This window comes from Vigna umbellata, chromosome 9 (genome assembly GCF_029865625.1).
Source record: "Vigna umbellata cultivar VRB3 chromosome 9, Vumbellata_1.0, whole genome shotgun sequence".
Taxonomy (NCBI): Eukaryota; Viridiplantae; Streptophyta; class Magnoliopsida; order Fabales; family Fabaceae; genus Vigna; species Vigna umbellata.
Window position 1 is genome coordinate 47,063,673 of NC_142173.1, and position 18,995 is coordinate 47,082,667.

The 18,995-nt window shown below is 37.7% G+C and overlaps 3 protein-coding genes across 3 annotated transcripts; 1 reads left to right on the forward strand and 2 right to left on the reverse strand.

Moving 5' to 3' along the window:
* Positions 1-1,994: 1,994 nt before the first annotated feature.
* Positions 1,995-3,986, reverse strand: LOC148193711 (uncharacterized). The gene is made up of 2 exons (XM_088098617.1): positions 3,092-3,986; positions 1,995-3,013 (listed from the first exon to the last, which is right to left on the reverse strand). Exons 1-2 carry the CDS (start codon positions 3,984-3,986, stop codon positions 1,995-1,997), a joined length of 1,914 nt encoding a protein of 637 aa, XP_087954743.1.
* Positions 3,987-11,810: 7,824 nt separating this feature from the next.
* On the reverse strand, positions 11,811-12,161 carry LOC124835318 (non-specific lipid transfer protein GPI-anchored 31-like). The gene has a single exon (XM_047310222.2). The coding sequence runs from the start codon at positions 12,159-12,161 to the stop codon at positions 11,811-11,813; it is 351 nt and encodes a 116-aa protein (XP_047166178.1).
* Positions 12,162-15,754: 3,593 nt separating this feature from the next.
* On the forward strand, positions 15,755-18,771 carry LOC124835316 (expansin-B3-like). The gene is made up of 4 exons (XM_047310220.2): positions 15,755-16,085; positions 16,253-16,553; positions 17,202-17,331; positions 18,217-18,771. Exons 1-4 carry the CDS (start codon positions 15,935-15,937, stop codon positions 18,409-18,411), a joined length of 777 nt encoding a protein of 258 aa, XP_047166176.1. The 5' UTR covers positions 15,755-15,934; the 3' UTR covers positions 18,412-18,771.
* The last annotated feature ends 224 nt before the right edge of the window (positions 18,772-18,995 follow it).

An 18,995-nucleotide genomic window follows, 5' to 3' on the forward strand; every position in this document is an offset into this window, starting at 1 on the left:
ACTTTACTCCGCAATTTTGTCGAAGTTAATGTCATCCATGTACCCAGGGAGCAAAACGTAAGAGCGGACCTGTTGTCCAAATTAACTCATTCTAAGGAGCGAGCGCAGTTATCCTCAATCATTAGAATGACACTCGACCGCCCTGTGGTGGAAGCTTTTGTCACTAATGTGTCGACACCTATAACAGACTGGCGGCAGAAAGTGAAAGACCTCATGGAGCGACAGGACAAAGGCGTTAGCATTACCGCGGCTGATTCCAAACACATTGCGCGCTTTGTGTGTATAGGCGACGACCTATATCGTCGCGGCCATAGCACTCCTCTGCTGAAATGCCTCTCGGAAGAAGAGGCCGACTATGTGTTGCGCGAACTGCACACAGGGATGTGTGGATTTCACTCTGGTAAACGGACATTAAGAGGACGTATTCTTCGCGCCGGATATTACTGGCCTACTCTCGACCGCGACTGCGAGACATTCGTCAAGAAATGCCTTTCCTGCCAAGCACATGGTCACGACCTCCGTGCACCTCCTGAAGACTTACACAATATTGTCTCTCCCTGGCCGTTCGCCCAGTGGGGTCTCGACATACTTGGACCACTGCCGATCGCCAAAGCGCAAAACAAGTTCCTCCTCGTGGCAGTTGACTACTTCACAAAATGGATAGAAGCGGAGCCGCTGTCCGTCATCAGCGCCCAGCGAGTGCAGAAGTTCATTTGGCGTCTCATCTGTCGGTTCGGTCTCCCTCAGAAGATCATCACCGACAACGGTCGCCAATTCATCGAACGCAAATTAGAGGATTACCTCACCAGTTTGGGCATTAAGCATGTCACGTCATCAGTCGAGCACCCTCAAACCAACGGCCAAGCCGAGGCCGCAAATAAAGCCATTTTGACAGAGTTAAAAAAGCGACTCGGTGAAGCCAAGAGTTTATGGGTGGAGGAGCTACCCGAGGTCCTGTGGGCATACAGATGTACTCCCCATGGATCTACGGGGGACACGCCATTCAACTTAACCTATGGCACTGACGCCATGCTTCCAGTCGAGGTGGGCGAGCCTTCATTGAGGCGCCAAATCACTGATATGTCCCTTAATGAAGAGCAATTACGGACAAATCTCGACGTCCTTCCTGAACGACGTGAGGTTGCCACCATTCACGCAGAGGCCCAAAAGCGCATGCTATCTCGACGATACAATACCAAGGTCAAACCCAGAACCTTCAAAAGCGGCGATTTGGTGTGGCGGAAGCGGGGAGAAGCTCGGAAGAATCGAGCCCATGGCAAACTCGCAGCTAACTGGGAGGGACCCTTTCGGGTTGCGGAGGACATGTCGAACGGCGCATATCGTCTCCAACTTCTAGATGGCCACCCAGTTCCCAACACTTGGAACGCCACTCACCTTAAATATTACTTTAGTTAACATCCATTTCTTGTTTATGCTTCTTACAACACTATCAACTTCAATTATCAAATAAAGATTATATTTCATCATGATTATTGCTTAGATTCATTTATCACTACTCTAGTGTCGAGTCCCAGGGTTGTCGTACCAGACACTTCCATACACAAAGGGGATGAAGGCAATCTCACTGGCCGATGTTCACTCTTGAACACCCAGTCTGTTCGGGACACGCTCCCACTGGCCGATGTTCACCCTTGAACACCCAGTCTATTCGGGATACACTCCCACTCACTGGCCGATGTTCACCCTTGAACACCCAGTCTATTCGGGATACACTCCCATTGGCCGATGTTCACCCTTGAACACCCAATATTTTCCTCACTCGACTATCGTTCTCCACTGTCACACAAGGCGCTATCAATACACTCGACATTCACACTTAGCGATCACTACAGCAAATCAATCGCCAAAACAGCTAAGTTAAACGAACAGAGCACTTTATTTCAATGATTAAGCATTCGTGAATAATCCAAGTTTAAACATTCATAGTCGTCAATCAAATACTCAAGTATGTATACGCAGATCATTACTACTTCCTACTCTATTACAATTGGGGGTGCGTCGCCTTCAACAGCTTCAGCAGTCTCTTTGGCAGGCTCGTCAGCTTCCCTTGCTCCCTCAGGCTCATTGTTGGCGACCTCCTCTTCATTCTCTTCCCCCTCCAGGACAGCGTCATCCGGAATTTCCTTCAAAGGCTTCAGATGACCTTCATGCACATCTTTCCGGACGTCAAATTCAGCTCCTTTGGTTGATACCTGAAGCAAGTGCTCGACTTGCCTCAAGGCCTTCCTGAAACCTTTCTTATGTTCGTCCATGATTGCATCCTTCAACTCCTCGATCAACTCATTTTTTTCAAAGATCTCTACCTTTAGTGCGTTTCTCTCTCGGGCCACTAACAACATTGAGTTCTTCGCTTTATCCAGATCCCTACCCATCTGATCACGTTCTTGTTGGAGGGCCACACCAGCTTCTCGAGTCTTATTCAACAATGTCTCGCCCTCCTTCAGCATTTGTTCACTACGCTTCTGTCTGGCCTCACAGCCCGCATGGATCTCGGCGAGCTCTTTCAGCTGGGCGCGCACCTTCTCTAACTCAGACCGCATCTGACCCCTATCCGAGGCATACGCTAGATGCCAAGCCAACGCTTGTGCTCGTGTGTTCATCTCTAGTAAGCCTTCAGCAATCTGTTGCTCGCTCATGTTTTCGATCACCTTCTTCTCTGAAACATCCAAGTTGAGGTCTACCCTATGACCAGGCATGAAGGCACGATCCCATATGCCCTGCGGCAGGGGGCGTTCATTTTCTTCAACCACCTCCTTACTTTTCTTTGCTGCCTCGCAGTTGATGTCGCCTGTCTTGGATTTCCTTTTGCGCACGAGAGGCACCTCAGCTAATGTCGTCTCCGCAGCCGCTGCCACCACGACGGGAGGTGGACCAGATGGTGGCACCGGAGGGCATTGTTGCCCAGCGGACGACCCTGGACGATTACCTTCATCCCTCTCATCGTCGATGGTCTGAAACCAACTGCGACCACTTCCTTTCCTCCCCATTATCTCTGCAAAACACCAAAACCCATCCAGCATGGTCAGCAACAACATAACAAGTTACACAAATGATAAGCAAAGACACATACCAAACACCCTCGCCCCTGCGTCGTCGAACTCGAGGCAATTAATAAGCTGACGAGACGAAAGGGGGCGTGGCAACGCAGTCAACACACTCAACGCCTCTAATTCTTCAACCGTCATCTTATCCTCTGGCCAAGAGGTGAATCTCAGCGGGTCCTGCGTCCAGTACAGGGGAAATCTAGGGTTCCCCTCACCATCGAAAAAATACTGTCGACCGACAGCGGTAATCGACACCTTATAAAATTTTTCTTTGAAATTCCTATATGATTGCAGATATAGCTCTAACAGCGCGTTACCCGGCTCCGAAATCAATGACACCCATCCCTTTGTGGCTACTGGTCGACATCTAAAGAAATGCAGAAACAAACCTACAGTGGGCCTAATAGCTAGTGCCCGACACACTATGGCGAAAGCCTGCACATACGCCCAACTATTGGGGTGCAACTGACTCGGTGCAACGTTTAGGGTACGCAGAACATCCATTTGGAAGCTGGTAAAAGGCAGCCTCACATACAAATCGTAGAATAACACAGAATAAAAATAAAAGAATTCCTCAGAAGCATTCTCCCTCCCATGGCACACTCTCTCATCATCCCGGCAAGCTATCAATTTTATACAAGTTTGATACCCTAGGGTTCGCAACACGCAACTATTTTCAATCCAGTCTGCTAACACAACCCTACTCCTAAATTGGCTTCTAAGTTCTTTTACCTCACGCGCCGCCCAGGCGTACTCATCTCCACTAATCGGAGATATTATACGCCCCCCCGGTCCTTCACCACACACATTTCCATATGTAAAAGCCTCCTCCCCAAAAGGCAATGTGGTAATTTCAAGACATTCCGCCGTAGATGACGGCCCCGGCGTCCCGCCCCCAATGTTCTGCCCCTTTCCTTCCATGGTCAACACTAAACAAACTAAGATGAAGGAGATTTTAGGGTTACCTGGTAACGTCTCGTAACAGGGTAAGCAGTGAGGATAGAAGAGAAACAATCTCGCTCAGGATGCACACTGTCAAACTCTGTTCCTCCGCAAAAGTGAATAACCTCCTTCTGAATCGTGTTGAAGAAGCCAAAACGTTCAATCATCAGGCACCGTAGGATTCTTTTTTTTATCTAACGGCTACTAATCCGCGTCCCCTCATTTCCCTAAAGGCGCGGGAAAACCCTAAAATTCGTAACGCCACGCACAGCGGTCACCCACGTCTTCTCGTCTCCCCCACGTCTTCTCGTTTCTTCCACGCCTCCTCGTTTTACCCAACAATACTCAACAGTCCTTCGTAATTCTGTCGTCCATTTACTCGGACTTGGGGGGCATGTACTATAAGATACCTAATCCACCAACGGTCGACCAATAACCCAGGCGGTTCATAACGACATTCGACCACGTGTTGTCGACCACTCTCGGTGCCCGACTCGTAACGACATCTGACCGTATGGTGTTGTCGACCACTTGGTGCTCGACAACCATATAAGTGATGTCGCGACATGAAGCATTCGCGCGACAAGTCGTCCACTTATGTTGGCACGCAGGATGAGTGATATACAGAACGCGATACCGCGGTCTAGCGGTTACAGGTAAACAGTTACGCATATTGGCTAACAAGCGCCGCGAATCATGGAAGTACTTGACTAAATATCTAGCAGTTATAACTTATAGATAGCCAACTCCAGTAACCACCCGAGATCTCAGGTAAACGGTTTATTTTACTACTTTAAATACACACAGCATACCAGAAAAAAGGTACGTTTTTCCCCTAAGAGAAAATTAAGAAAGATTCAGTTGCTCTAACAAAGACCATTATTGACTTGAGCGTCGGAGTGCCTTTGCAGTACCCAGCCACCGTACTCAGAGCTTTGGAGAAGAGAGAAAGACGACATAGTGAAAGCAACACAGAGAAGGAAGAAAGTAAGGTTGTTAGGTTCGTATCTTGGTCCCTACATCCCTACCGAAACAGTAGGGTAGAAAGTGAAAGTAGAAGAAATATATCAATGGAATTCACTGACACTTTAAATTGAATTCAGATGTTGTAATTAATTTTTGAGTAAAATTATATTTAAAAAATTATCGTTATTTTAAAGATTGTTATGTAAAAGGATTCTTTTATATTTTTCTCATGCAATATAAATAATATAATGATAAAAAGTAAACTTTTACCGATTATTCTTATCATTGTTTCTATTTTTTATAGGTTTCAATTATCCAATTAATTCGTCAAAATTAAGGAAATTATTTTTTCTATTAGAAACAAATCTGTCTTAGCTTTATAATTTTTTTAAAACTATCTTTTTATATAGAAGCATATTTGGTAAATAAAAAAATTGTGATTAAATTTTAATTTTTTCTTTCAAAATTGGGATAAGTTTTACGTCCAGGACAAAAAATGTGAAATAAATAAAATAAAGCTTCCAGACGAGTTAGTTGTAAAAGTATCTAAGTAACAAATAGATTAAATTAGCAAAATTAAAAAATATAGAGACTAAAATGATTTGATTAACATGTTCAATAGGAAAATAGCCTCCCAAAATTCCTTCTAAGAAATGCAAGACGCTTCAACCTAATGATCGGAACGAGTAAAGAAAATCATTTACAGATTTGCAAGGTTTATATATGGGCATTATAATCTTTAAGTGTTTTTTACATGGTTTATGCTTAGTGTTTTGGGATGTATATGTCATGTGGTTGGTTTCTAATGTTGAGTATTCTCAATTCTTAAATTGTTTGTTTATGTTGTTCTCGGTATTTATGTTGCGTTTTATAGTTGAATAGGTGTTGAGTTGAGTCTAGTATGGTCGAATAGTATAGGTAGAAGACACTTTGATATTACCTTTTTGTACGATCCAAACATACCTTAATATAGGGATTAACAAGTTGATTTGTCATTATCATTTTTAATCTCATCATTTTGCAACTAGTTAGTCATGTCCTTTGGTCAGGATAATCAGTCACGGATGATATGTTCATGAGGTCAACTTAGAGTAGTCGGCCAAAGAAGCTCAGTCCAGAGTGGCGGCCAAGAGGAGCTCGACCTAGAGTAGTCGACCAAAAGGAGACATCTGAGCCAACTATATAAGGGATCGACATCACTCTCTATCCAAAATCTTAAGGCAATGGGTTAATGGGTCTTTCACCTTTATATACTGCACTACCTTTTCATTTCTACCCCATGTGGGACTTGTACTCACACTTGGATTCCCAACATCTCCCCCTCAATGGTGAGTCCCTTCCACATAGGTACACTCCTCCTCTAGCGGAAGCATTCCCAACCAACCACAACCACGAGTAACCCTTTCCAACCACCGTTCATCTTAACGGAACTCGCTTACCTGAATACCCTTTGCCAGGAAGACTTTCGGTATAGGGATCATTATACTCGTCTAAGCCGGTCACCAAGACAAACCATCGGCTCTGAAACCACTGTTGCGTCTATCGAGGAGGAGGTTACCCATGGGTTATACAAACACCAATAACATTTGAGCCAACTATATAAGGGATCAACACCACTCTCTACCCAAAACCTTAAAGCAATGAGTTAATGGGTCTTTCACCCTTATATATTGCTCTACTTTCTCATTTCTATCCAATATGGGACTTGGACTCACACTTGGATTCCCAACACAACCTAGGGTAGTCGACCAAGAAGAGCACTTCCCAGAATAGTCGGCCAATGGTGTCATCAATCTTGGAGTTTAGATCGTTTGGTTGATGGTTGGTTGTTCAGGGTTGATCGGACAGGCATACAGTACATTTAGTATGTTTAATGAATTTATATTATATATTTCTACTAGGGGTGGCAAAACATACAAACATGGCCTATTGTCCGACCTAACATTAGCCCACCAAAAATGAGTCAGACAAAGTTGACTTGTTAATTGAAAATGGATTGAACTTTACAACCCGGCCCAACCCGTTGTTAGGTTGCCTCAACTTTCTTCTTTCTGTCATCGAAAGTCTAATATCACACGAAAAATGATTGGAACTTTTTATTTTTTACATGAAAATGTGCTAATGAAAGGTTGTTAGGTTGATTCTAGGCTGAAAGAGCTGAAATGGGCTCTCGTCGAAGCTGTTTTAGATCTTGGTCGAGCTATATCAGACCTGGACCAGACTGTTAGACTGTGTTAATATTGTTAATACAAGATCGTCTATAAGACTGAACTGCTAAACATTCTCATATGTTTTGAGGTTTAACAAACAACATTAAACGAAATGAACATATGACAATGTTATCACTAAAATATCATAATAGTTGGAATATAGATAATGAATGAAAATACTCAGAAAACCAAGTAATTTAGGTCAAGTCTTAGAAAAACACCTAGGCAAAAACTGGATGTGCCACTAAACGATTCCCAAGTTAAAGCATCAATAAGAGTCTTGCTAAACACAAAAGTTATAACGTACCAAACGATAATCAATCAATTCTCAATATAGTTAAGAGGTAAAAGTGTCAAGACAATGTTTTTGGAAAGCACTTTGAAAGTCTTAATTAACATTCCAAAAAGTTGTGATAGAAGACATTCTGCCAAATAAAGTAGAATCTTAAAGCATTTACATATAGGTTGGACGATACCATGTGCTAAACGATCCACTTCATCCAACGGTGAAGCCTTAAATCAATTGATTGGTATCTTAGTGTGAAGCTCAAATGATAAAATCATACTCGAATGGTAGAAAACGTAAAAAACACTTTGTTGTTCTAAACGAGCATTAAATTTTCAACGTTTAAAAACAAAAAAAATGATGAGAGATAAGACATATATGTTACATGCATATCTATTCTACTTTGTGCAGATTGCCTATTACACGCATCCACTTGTTCCATCCTATACAAATCAGAAGTGGACATTAGGAACAAGGAAGACATTCACAGAATGTTCTCTTCATCAGAAGTTTCATATAAATAGTACTACCTACTTTTGTCAAAGTACTGAAAAAGCAAGTTTACTCTAACAAGTCAAGTTTAACCAATGGTTGCTTCATACGACAAGACTAAGAAGACTCAAGAATCAATGCCAAAGCTTCTTCTAACAGATATCTTTTTAAGAAGTCTTTAAATAGAAGATGAGTCGAAGAAAGAATCAAGAGAATAACATATAGAGAGAAAGAGCATAAGCGAACATCGTCGAGAGAAAAACACACGAACTCAAAAGGGAATATCAGAGAAGAGAAAAAGCTCAAGATTAGAAACACTCTCAATCTTCATTGATATACAAGAGAGAAAATACTTAGTGAGTCTTTTAGATTGAATTATATTGAACACATATCCTCTCTGCAAGGGTAATAGTCTAAAGACTTATAAGCAATCCCATTGATTACACATTTTGAAGAGAATTCAAACACTTGTTGATTAACTCAATTGAGCTAAAGAATTATTGGGCAGCGTATTAGGTTGATACCATGATTGTCTAGTGGAAACCAGGAGTTGGTGAAACTCAACTAGAAAGTGTATATGAAGGATACCAGGAGCGTATAGGGATATCAGAAGCGATGAAGAATACTACATAATTAGGAGTGAGTGAAACTCAACTAGTCAGGATAAAAGTGATTACTTGGGGTGACTATGGATACCAGGAGTGGTGAGAGTACTCATTGTAATCTTGTTCAAGATTATAGTGGAACACTCTAAGGTGTTAGAGGAGACTGGACGTAGATCAGGTGGAGCGAACTAGTATAAAAACAATTGTGTTCTTATTGCTTTATTCTCTTTAAATGTTTCTCTTACAAGCTTGTTACATTAAACGATTTTTTGTTAAAAAGGAAGTTTTATTAAAACATTGCAACAAACACTCCTTAACAACTGAAACACACTTGAAAGAAATTTATTGTTTAAACTGATTTCAAAGTCAAGCGTTTAACAACTTATGTAAAATATTTGATCCTCGACGAAAATGTTATATCATAATTGTTATGAAAAGGTTTTCCAATAACATTATTCAACCCTACCCTCATTGTAGTTTTTTTCAAGTACTTCAAATATAGAGTGTCGCAACGTGGCTTCCAGTTTTTTTAATGAGGTTAGACTGGTGAGTTGGCCCGACTGACCTGCAAGGATGACCGCCAGGTTGCTAAGTTGTCAAGCTTGGCGAATCGAGTTGGTTCAGATTCCCAAGTCGAAAATGTTATCCCAACCTGTCTTTTTTTATCGAACTGACAAGCTGATCCACCAAACTTGAACCTTTTTACAATCCCAAATTTTTACATGGATATTTTTAATATTTGTATAGACTCTATTCTATATTTTGTACATGCTTTATCATTTTGTATTTTTAAAAAATCTTTTCCTTATACTTTTAAATACATACCAAATTTGTAAACTTATAAATATCTTTTCTATTGATTCTATTTAAAAAATTTAATTGTAAAGTTAGAAATAATACTATTTTTTTTCAAATCTCTAAATATCTTTTAATAAAATATATATTAACATAAGAAACACAAAAAAAATAAAAAGTATCAATCCGTTCTTACGCATTGGTTTAAAACCAACAACAACATTATATATATCTTAATTAAATACTAAATAATAAAATTATACAAGTTATTGTCTCTTTGTTAACCTATAAGAGAAAGTACTAATTTATTTACATAAAAATTACTTTGATGTATTTAGAATTAAATTAAGTACTAAAACTTATTAGTTTGAAATAAAAATGTAAAATATAAGAGATTGTGACTTAATTATTTTCTTTGAACAACTATATTGATAATTTTAAATGTTGAGATTTATTTATTCAAAACAATACTAAAATTAAATTTGTAAACCATAATACACATTTTTATGTTATCATTGAATTGCACATAAAAAAGTAAATAAAAAAAAAGTAAAATATCAATATAATTTCAAAACAATTAAAATTGTGATTTTAAAACGATAATACATTTCTAAAACATATAACCATCTCAATATGTTCACATAAATCTCATTAGGATATGCTTTAACCTACCTCTAATACTATGTTAAGACATAAATCTCATTAGGATAGGCTCTAACCTAGCTGTGATACTATGTTAAAAAGTGAACTTTAAGTCTAACTCAACCTCACAAAATCGGCTTGTAAAATGTGATTTGCACCCATGTCGATGTGAGACTTCCAACCATTACCATGTGGGTTTCAAAAGTGTTTTGCTTGTCCTCACAATATGTGCAAAAATGTTTTAAGTCTAGGATCGAACGTTCACTTAAAACAATTTACTAGTCATTTACTCTAATGTTATCATCTGTGTGTTTGAGTACACTATTCTCCAACCAATAAAAGGTACCTGTTAAAACTATTCTGACCCCAAAATTAGCTAAAGTTTGATCGGTTAAACCATTAAAGTTGTAATAAATGCATGATAAAAGTCTCCATCATACCTTTGACTTATAATTATAGTTTTGTTCATAAACTTTTTTATTAGCATCAACCTAATCATGATTCAATTATCTTTAGACCTAATTAATGAATTAATACATACCTAAACTATCAGTTGTGATATTTTGATAGGTGTCTACCAAATAATACATACATTACAAAATCAATATTAATTTCAACTTCAACAAATAGAAATAAGTAATTCATCTGTTTATTTAATATAGCAGAAATTGTTGAAGGTGTAACTTTTTAATAAAAGAAAACACATTCAGGAATATATTAATAAATCCAACTAGATGATCGATGAGTGTTGGTATGTTGCTATCATATCATAAGTTTTATATGCACAACTACGGTTGATAAAACAAGAGAAATTAACATGTATCTAAGAATAAGCCACCTCCATATATAATACATCCAAATCTACATAAAAAAAATTGACATTCTTCTAACTAAAAAATAAGGTTTAAACTCTCGGTTGGTCTTCACTTTTGTATGGTATCTCAATTTTGTATGGTATCTCAATTGAGTTCTCATTTTTGTAACTGTCTCAATTGGGTTATATTTTTTGTAAAAATGAGTCAATTTTAAGTTTAGCTGAGCTGTATTTTATATTTTGATGGCGTGGCATTGTGCATTTAATTGAATGAGTGATGTGTTTTAGAATCATTAAATTGTCGTGGTTATGATGCTTCTTCTTCCTTCAACCACTGATCACATTCCATCTCTTCCGCTCCTCCACCCAAGATGTTTCCTTCCACTCCCACCCTCAAACCCTCACTCCCCAGACACACACCCTTTCTCCCTCTCAAACTTAAAAACGTCGCTGTCGTGTGAGAACATAAACCCCAATCTGGAACAAAAACACCGCTGTTCGGAGGTCTGCGTTGAATGATCAAAATTAAATGGAAAACATATAAATGCAATGTTTTAATATCATCAAAGATTTATGTTTAATCTAATTTGGAAGGAATTTATTTTTTGACATTCTTTTCCCTAAACGTTGAGTTCGCGAACAACTTGTTTATTTCTTGTGTCTCATGCAAGGTCCCTGTACAGGGAGGTTCCTTCTTCCGTTGGTTATGGTTTATATTTGTCCTGGTAGGGAGGGGATACGCCTTTCTCCCTCTTCTTTGTTGTTTCTCGTTGTGCTTCTCAATGTGTTTCTCGTTGGTAACACAAGTGGCGTGACAATGAAAGGCACCATGGGAACGATCCATCTCGAGCATGCATAAAAATGAAACCTTTAACCAACCCAGAAGTCGAAAGCATTGATCTTTATGAAGAAATCTACCATAAAGAAAATGAAAAGACAAAAGAAAAGAGAAATCAAAGACCCCAAATGGGAAAAGAAAAAAAGTAGCAGAATTTACTCACATCCACAGTTGGCGGCAGAAGGGGCAGAGACTTTGCATGCGGCAGGGAGACTGGTGACCTTGGTGACATTCAAAATCACACCAAACTGAGCATTGCTTTTGAAAGCCTCGCAAAGGCAAACATGAGCAGTTTTGAGTACAGACTTGAGGCCAGAACAGCGGGTACCCTCTGGCTTGGTGACGGTGCTGCCATTGGTGACAAAGGACAAGCAATCAACCATGGTGAGAACAAGAGTTGAGCATTCCACAGACGGTGTTGGCGCTTGAGGGTATGATGCGCTTTGTGCTAGATCAATGGCGCATAGAGCCATGAAACACACCATGAATGAGAGTTTTGATGCCATTTCTGGAGAGAGAAAAATGAAGAAAGAGTGAGGGAAAAGGAGAAGTGAGAGAATGGAAGATGAGGTGCTCCGTCGGCAGAGGAGAAGAGGAGTTCGACAAACGCGCCCCGACGGCGGCATTTTTTAGTTTGAGAGGAAGAAATGGTGTGTGTCTGGGGAGTGTGAGGGTTTGAGGGTGGGAGTGGGAAGGAAGCAGCTTGGGCGGAGGAGCGAAAGAGGTGAAAGGTGATCAGTGGTTGGAAGGAAGAAGAAGCATAGGCGCTACGTGGATTTGATGATTTAAGACACATCACCCATTCAATTTTAATGCACAATGCCACACCATCAAAACATAAAATACATCTCAGCTAAACTTAACGTCGTCTAAGAGCACTTAACAGTTAGAGTAAAATTGGCTCATTTTTAAAAAAAATATTACCCAACTGAGACGGTTTCAAAAATGAGGATCCAACTGAGATTACCATACAAAAGTGAGGATCAACTGAGGGTTTAAACTAAAAAATAATTATAAAACAATGAATTTATGAATACTTATTTTCTTATATATTATTTATGTTTTTTTTTATTTTTATTTAACGGGAAACTTAGATTTATAATTGAATAGTTTAGTTTTTGTTAGAAAATAGGAAGAATAAATTATATATGATTCGCGAATTTGTAGGTGGCACGTTGGTGACGAGCTACTTGACTGGCAGAGTACCAGCCAGCATATCTTACCATGTGGTCTGAAGTTTGGAGAAGCCGTAAAGTCAGTTGGAACATCTTCTTCCCTGTCCTACGCTATCAGAATTTCAAGCATTTTATGCATTCAGATCGATAAATGTTTTCGTTGACGTTTTTCATATAACCCTCGTGTCACTTTAATTTATCCATATTTCTTCTTTTTTTTCACTTATAATATTAATATTTGTTAAAACAGTTTATCCAAAGTATTTCCTCATTACTTATTTAAGTCATTATAACGTATAAGTCAGCCATGTGCTTATATCTTCGTGTGTTCGTATGGAAATCTTTAACTACCACTTAATCATACTTAATTTATTAAACGTGGGGCCTCAACTACCTGTTTATATTCGTATTAATATCATTTCGTTGATAAAAGAAAAGTTCCAGACTGAACGTGATTTATGGGCACTTATTTTTTTTATTGAGAATTAACAGATTTTACGAGTGAAGTGAGCTTATCCAAAAAATAAAGAATTATGAATTTACTTACTTTACCTTAATCGCTCTTATATTATTATATAGTTTTATAAATATATATATATATTTTTCATTATTTAAAGTAAGCAAAACCTTACAAATAATCTTCTTGTTTCATAATCTTTTGTCATTTTGCAACATATTTATCTTATTTGTTTTATATTGGTCAACTTTTTTTATTTTGGAAAAAAAAACTCTTCATAATTAATAGTATATTAAATTGTTTAGTCTTTACAACAGCCAAAGAAAGCTTTACACGGATTAAATTTCACTTCGTGTGAATCCTCTTTTTAAAAGCATTGGAATCAATATCTTCGGTTGATTTGATGCTTTGGAGTTTAGATATTTGGTCCTAAAAGCTTTATATTCTTATGTGGGATTTGGTAATCCTAATCCCACTCAAACTTTATGCTTCCGATAATTAAGGATTCAAAACATTTAACCATTTCTACCAATAATCAAATTAGTCTATAGTCAATATTCATTTATACTAATTACTAATTAAGTTATTATCCACACAATAATTGCAATAGGGTTTTTATATCTGTTTTTCTTTACTGCTTGTTTTTAACTATCTCTCTTATTTCTTTTTCTCTTTAATTTTAAAATTTTGTGTATGTGTGTATATATACATATATATTCATCTGTACATATTTATTAAGTAGATATTATCAAAAGTTTATCTCCTGCCGGCACTTGTCGCATGTCTTTCAAAATTCGAAAGATTCTCATTATTAAAAATTTGGAAGAAGAATTATGTATTAGCATTTATAAAAATGAAAACTAAACAACAAAAATGAATAGTTTACATAATGGCGTTAAATAAGACAATATAAAGATAAGATATAGATATCTAGAGAAAATTACAGAAATAAATTGGATATATAAAAAAAACACACATTTTCCTTTTCTATATTATAAATCAATATCAGTTTTGGATTAATTTTAATAAAAAAAGTTATATATTTTTCATATTCTTTTATTTTTTATTATTTAAAAAAGCTGGTTTTTTATTCGTTCTTTTCCTATGTCATTATGCTGCTACCTTGCGAGTCGGCACCACCTTCCAATTTTGCTGACCTTGGACCAACTATAATTCGTGAAGCAAATAACCATCCATGGATTTTTCTGCTAAGCGTCTTTGATAATCAATAATTAATGAGGTCTGATAGTAAGTTTAACTATAACCATCACTAGACAGCAAACAAAAACACAATAATTATGATATAATTAGTGCTAATTGATTAACTAAACTCCCTCTTCTATCGTTGCTTTACCTTTACTAAAATTGAATTCGATGAAATTCAATTTACTCTCGAAAAACTTAATTAGACATCAGTTTTTGTTAAACAAATTACTCGTTTTCATGGATCATGTTTCTTAATATAAATATCATACCCTAGTTCTAATAAACCTACGCTTGCTTGACAGAAGAAAAATATATAAGAAATGATACTTTGACACATGTAATTTTTTTATGTTCATTTGACACTATTATTTTTTAATTTTTACTTTTTCTTTTTAAAATATTACAAAAGCTTACTCTTTTAAAACCATTGTATCCTTGTTAAACGTGTGAAATTAATATTAATTTGTGTAATACTCTTAATCAAAATATATGTGTAATTTTATTTTACATTTTTGCATATAATATCTGATCCGCACCAATATGTATAACAACAAAGACTAGACAATAATCACAATAATACAATCTATAGGGCCTCAATAGACCAATGATCATTCTCTATTCTGCTTGCAATTTTCTCCACTGGAAGACATGAATCCACTGCATAATAGACTCCACAGTCACGTTATCTGAAAATTCCAAGCAATTATTTCCAACTTCTGTCATGCCATAAATATCTAGGAATTTTTTTCAAAGACGGGACCATTTTTTTTCAAAAGGAAAAGAAAAATAATCCCACAGCTTAATTGCTTGATTGACCTTTTTTTTAATTTAGTTCTAAACGTGCTATCATTGTCTTTTATATTTCAATTTATTCACAATTCCAATTTTGTTATATAATATTAATATATAATTAAATAAAAACATCGTGAGGAAAACATTATAGTGCGAGTCGTTCTCGTGTAAACGGCAGTTTGGTCCTTAAAATAACGTCGTTTTCTGAAAACGCTACAATCTCGTTTTCAGTTGATCTGATCGTTAAACAAAAAACAGGGTTAACGGTAGCAAAAACAATTAGTAATGGACCAATATACCCACTTGCGTCGACTTTAGGGCACGCACATGCGGAGTTAACGCCTCAACCGCCGGTGGGACCCAACACAGTGGCACCCATTGTAAATAAATACCAAACAAATGGATAATAAGGTCAGGGCAATTATTCCGTTGAGTAGACCCCACTGTGTTCAACTATAAAACCCCGAAAGCCATGTAACGGTCTCATACAACCAAAGCAAAAAAAAAAAAACTCCGCCGCCACCAATCAATAACTGTCGGCAACACAGCAATCCCACTTTTCCATTAACTGCTTTTTCGTGCTCCGAGCTCGCCGGAGCCGACATTCGCGGCGGCGCGTTACCCCATTTTCTTATTCTCTCAAAACAAAATGCAGCGCCACCGCGTCTCCGCCGTGTTTATTTTAAGCCTGTGCTTTAACATTGCGCTAGGACAGACTCCTACTCACAGTGTCCTGGACCAACATTGGTACCCGGGAACCGCCACGTGGTACGGCGAACCCGAGGGCGACGGTAGCACCGGTAAGGACTAAAACTGAGTCGAGATGTTGACTCAACAATGCAAAGTGGAAATGAACCTTATAAGTTTAATAATTAACATGATTAACTGGCTTTCTAACACGTTTTAAGATGAGTTTTGTTGGGTGATAGTGAATGAGGAACTGAATTTGATGAATTGATTGGATCAGGAGGAGCATGTGGGTATGGTACATTGGTGGACGTGAAGCCGTTGAAGGCAAGGGTGGGTGCAGTGGGGTCAGTGTTGTTCAAGAAAGGAGAAGGATGCGGGGCTTGTTATAAGGTGAAGTGTTTGGACCATAGCATATGTTCCAAGCGGGCAGTGACGGTTATAGTAACAGATGAGTGCCCGGGCTGCCCGTCTGACCGAACGCACTTCGACCTCAGTGGCTCCGCCTTCGGCCGCATGGCGTTTGCCGGTGAAAACGGTCAGCTCCGCAACCGTGGGGAAATCCCAGTCATTTACCGAAGGTATGGATCACATTTACACATACCATTTTATGTTTTTTTTATCTTAATCTTGTTGGACTAGAATACTATGATAGATAGAGCAGTTGAATGAACATTCTTGGGTGAAACTGAGTGTGAAATGTGAAGTAGAAATTCAACGAAAATATCATGAGTTTTAGTCAATCTTTGCCGTGGAAGTGTTCAACTGGGTACAAAAAAGATAAAACCGTTATAATGTTGAGAAAGGACTACCTCCTTTTGTCTTTTGGTTCTGTTTTTAGTTTTTGACAGTGACATCGGGTTAAGTGAATTGTGATATGTAAAAAGATTTTGTGACAAGAAAAAAGAAAAAGAAAGGATAATGTTAAAGTGTGTAAAAATTTGTTAACACAGTAATTCATCTATAAAGAACTAAAGTGATGACATTATAAAGAAAATCGTTGAGATTTTTCAATTGAGAATTTCTCTTACACAGTGAAGAATTTGCAGACTTTTTGGTATTTGCTGGTGAGCATTGACTATTCTCTTGCTACTTCTTTTCATGTCCTATATTTTTAGAAGATGTTTTGAAAAACGACGTTGAAACTACCCTTTTGTTCTGTGGATTAAAAAGGGAAAATTTATAGTGATAATGACCTTTGTCCTGATTTGTTATTATATTTTCGGCAGAACACCATGCAAGTATGCTGGGAAAAACATCGCCTTCCATGTCAATGAAGGTTCCACACCTTTCTGGCTATCACTTCTTGTGGAGTTTGAAGATGGAGATGGTGACATCGGCTCCATGTATATACAAGAGGTACACTTCTTTCATCTTTCTTCCCGCATTCCTTAACAAGCATCCACGAATAATTATATCTAACTATGAGTATATATATGCATAGAGAGAGACATGTATAAGAGTGAGAGAAAAAGAAACCTTGAAATTCTGGTGTCCAGAAAATCATATATACAGCCACTTTATAGTACCATCTTACATATCAATAAGAACATAACGAGATGCTCTATATATTTCAGTAATTCATAGCTAGAAAGTACAAATATTCGATTTAATTAATCTAGTACTAATGCATTGCATATGGGTCCAAGGAATTTTCATACCATCGAACTGATGAGCTGTTAAATTACCCGTGGACTTCCAAGTTTAATTTTATGTTTAAAAGAGTGGAAAAATTTGTATGTCTAAAAGAAAATAATAGCAAAAAGCATAGACAACAAGGACACGATTGAGTGGAGAATTCCACTTCCAAGTGTTGTGGGACGATCTTTGAGATCACGTGGCGAAGCTATGCAGTTCCACCTTTTGTACTTTAGATTGGAATCATTGTATGATCTGCTAAAGTTGCTGTAATCCAATTCTACCCAATTAAAAATACTATATATCCAGAGTGTTATCTTCACATAATGTGGACCATTGGCACACAATGTCTCTCTTGTGTACCTTCTATCTGTATCTTTTGAACCAGAAGCATGTGACACGGGACCTTCAAAAAAATTCCTTTTTTTCCATTTCTCCCCCACAATAAAGAATATCTGCTGAGTAGGTCACAGGTGCATGTGTCAGATGAACCCCTAACTTGCATATTATTCTTATGGTACTTTGGCAACATGCAGAATAGTAAATATTTTTTCTTTTGATCTGGGTGTTAAATTTTTGTGATTGTTGAGTATTTTATGATGGCAGGGAGGGTCAAGTGAGTGGGTGCAGATGAGTCATGTTTGGGGTGCAAATTGGTGCATTGTAAGAGGGCCTTTGAGAGGACCTTTTTCTGTTAAAGTAAGTACTTCCACAGGGAAAAGCCTCACTGCCAAAGATGTTATTCCAAGCAATTGGACTCCCAAAGCAACTTATACATCACGCTTGAATTTCCTTTCTTAAACCATTTCCAAGCCTCAGGGAAGCACTTTTCACCTTTGCTCAAATTCCACTTGGAAGAGACAGTTCTTGGCCTTAGTGTCTTTATGTTTTTAAATAAGAAACAAAAGTAGAAGTTGAGTGCACAAGGTTATTCAATGGTGTTTTTGTTTCTTAATTTTACTTCTTTTTTTGCATTTGTATACCTGTAACTTTGTCATTTCTGTGGTGTGCAACTGTTTGTATTTTGTATTCAAAGTGATGGGGTTGCCCTCTCCAAATTGGAGGGAGAGCTTGTAGTGGTAGTGTAGTATATATTTAGTAAAATGTGTGTATTATTCCCAATGTACTTTAAATGATGAATGTATAAGTTTTAGATCCAGAGATGATAGATTACTATATTTTACTTTCATGTTGATATTGGGATGAACTACACATTCTGGTCCTTATTTATAGCTTTTTTAATTTTCGACTCTTACTTTTATACTGTTTTTAATTGTCTAGAAGTATCTTCAATAGTATTAGAGTGTTCACTGTGGAAACTTGAAAAAACTAAGAAAAAGAAAATGTAAGTGCGTATTTATGTACCACCGCCCAAATCTTATATT

Bases quoted from the DNA above. Each gene is read 5' to 3' on its own strand.
- LOC148193711 (XM_088098617.1), bottom strand. From the start codon at position 3,986: ATGGAAGGAAAGGGGCAGAACATTGGGGGCGGGACGCCGGGGCCGTCA. The intron at 3,014-3,091 runs GTATGTGTCTTT...GGTGTTTTGCAG, and splicing joins CGCAGGGGCGAGGGTGTTTG to AGATAATGGGGAGGAAAGGA.
- LOC124835318 (XM_047310222.2), bottom strand. From the start codon at position 12,161: ATGGCATCAAAACTCTCATTCATGGTGTGTTTCATGGCTCTATGCGCC.
- LOC124835316 (XM_047310220.2), top strand. From the start codon at position 15,935: ATGCAGCGCCACCGCGTCTCCGCCGTGTTTATTTTAAGCCTGTGCTTT. The intron at 16,086-16,252 runs GTAAGGACTAAA...TGATTGGATCAG, and splicing joins CGAGGGCGACGGTAGCACCG to GAGGAGCATGTGGGTATGGT. The intron at 16,554-17,201 runs GTATGGATCACA...TATTTTCGGCAG, and splicing joins ATCCCAGTCATTTACCGAAG to AACACCATGCAAGTATGCTG.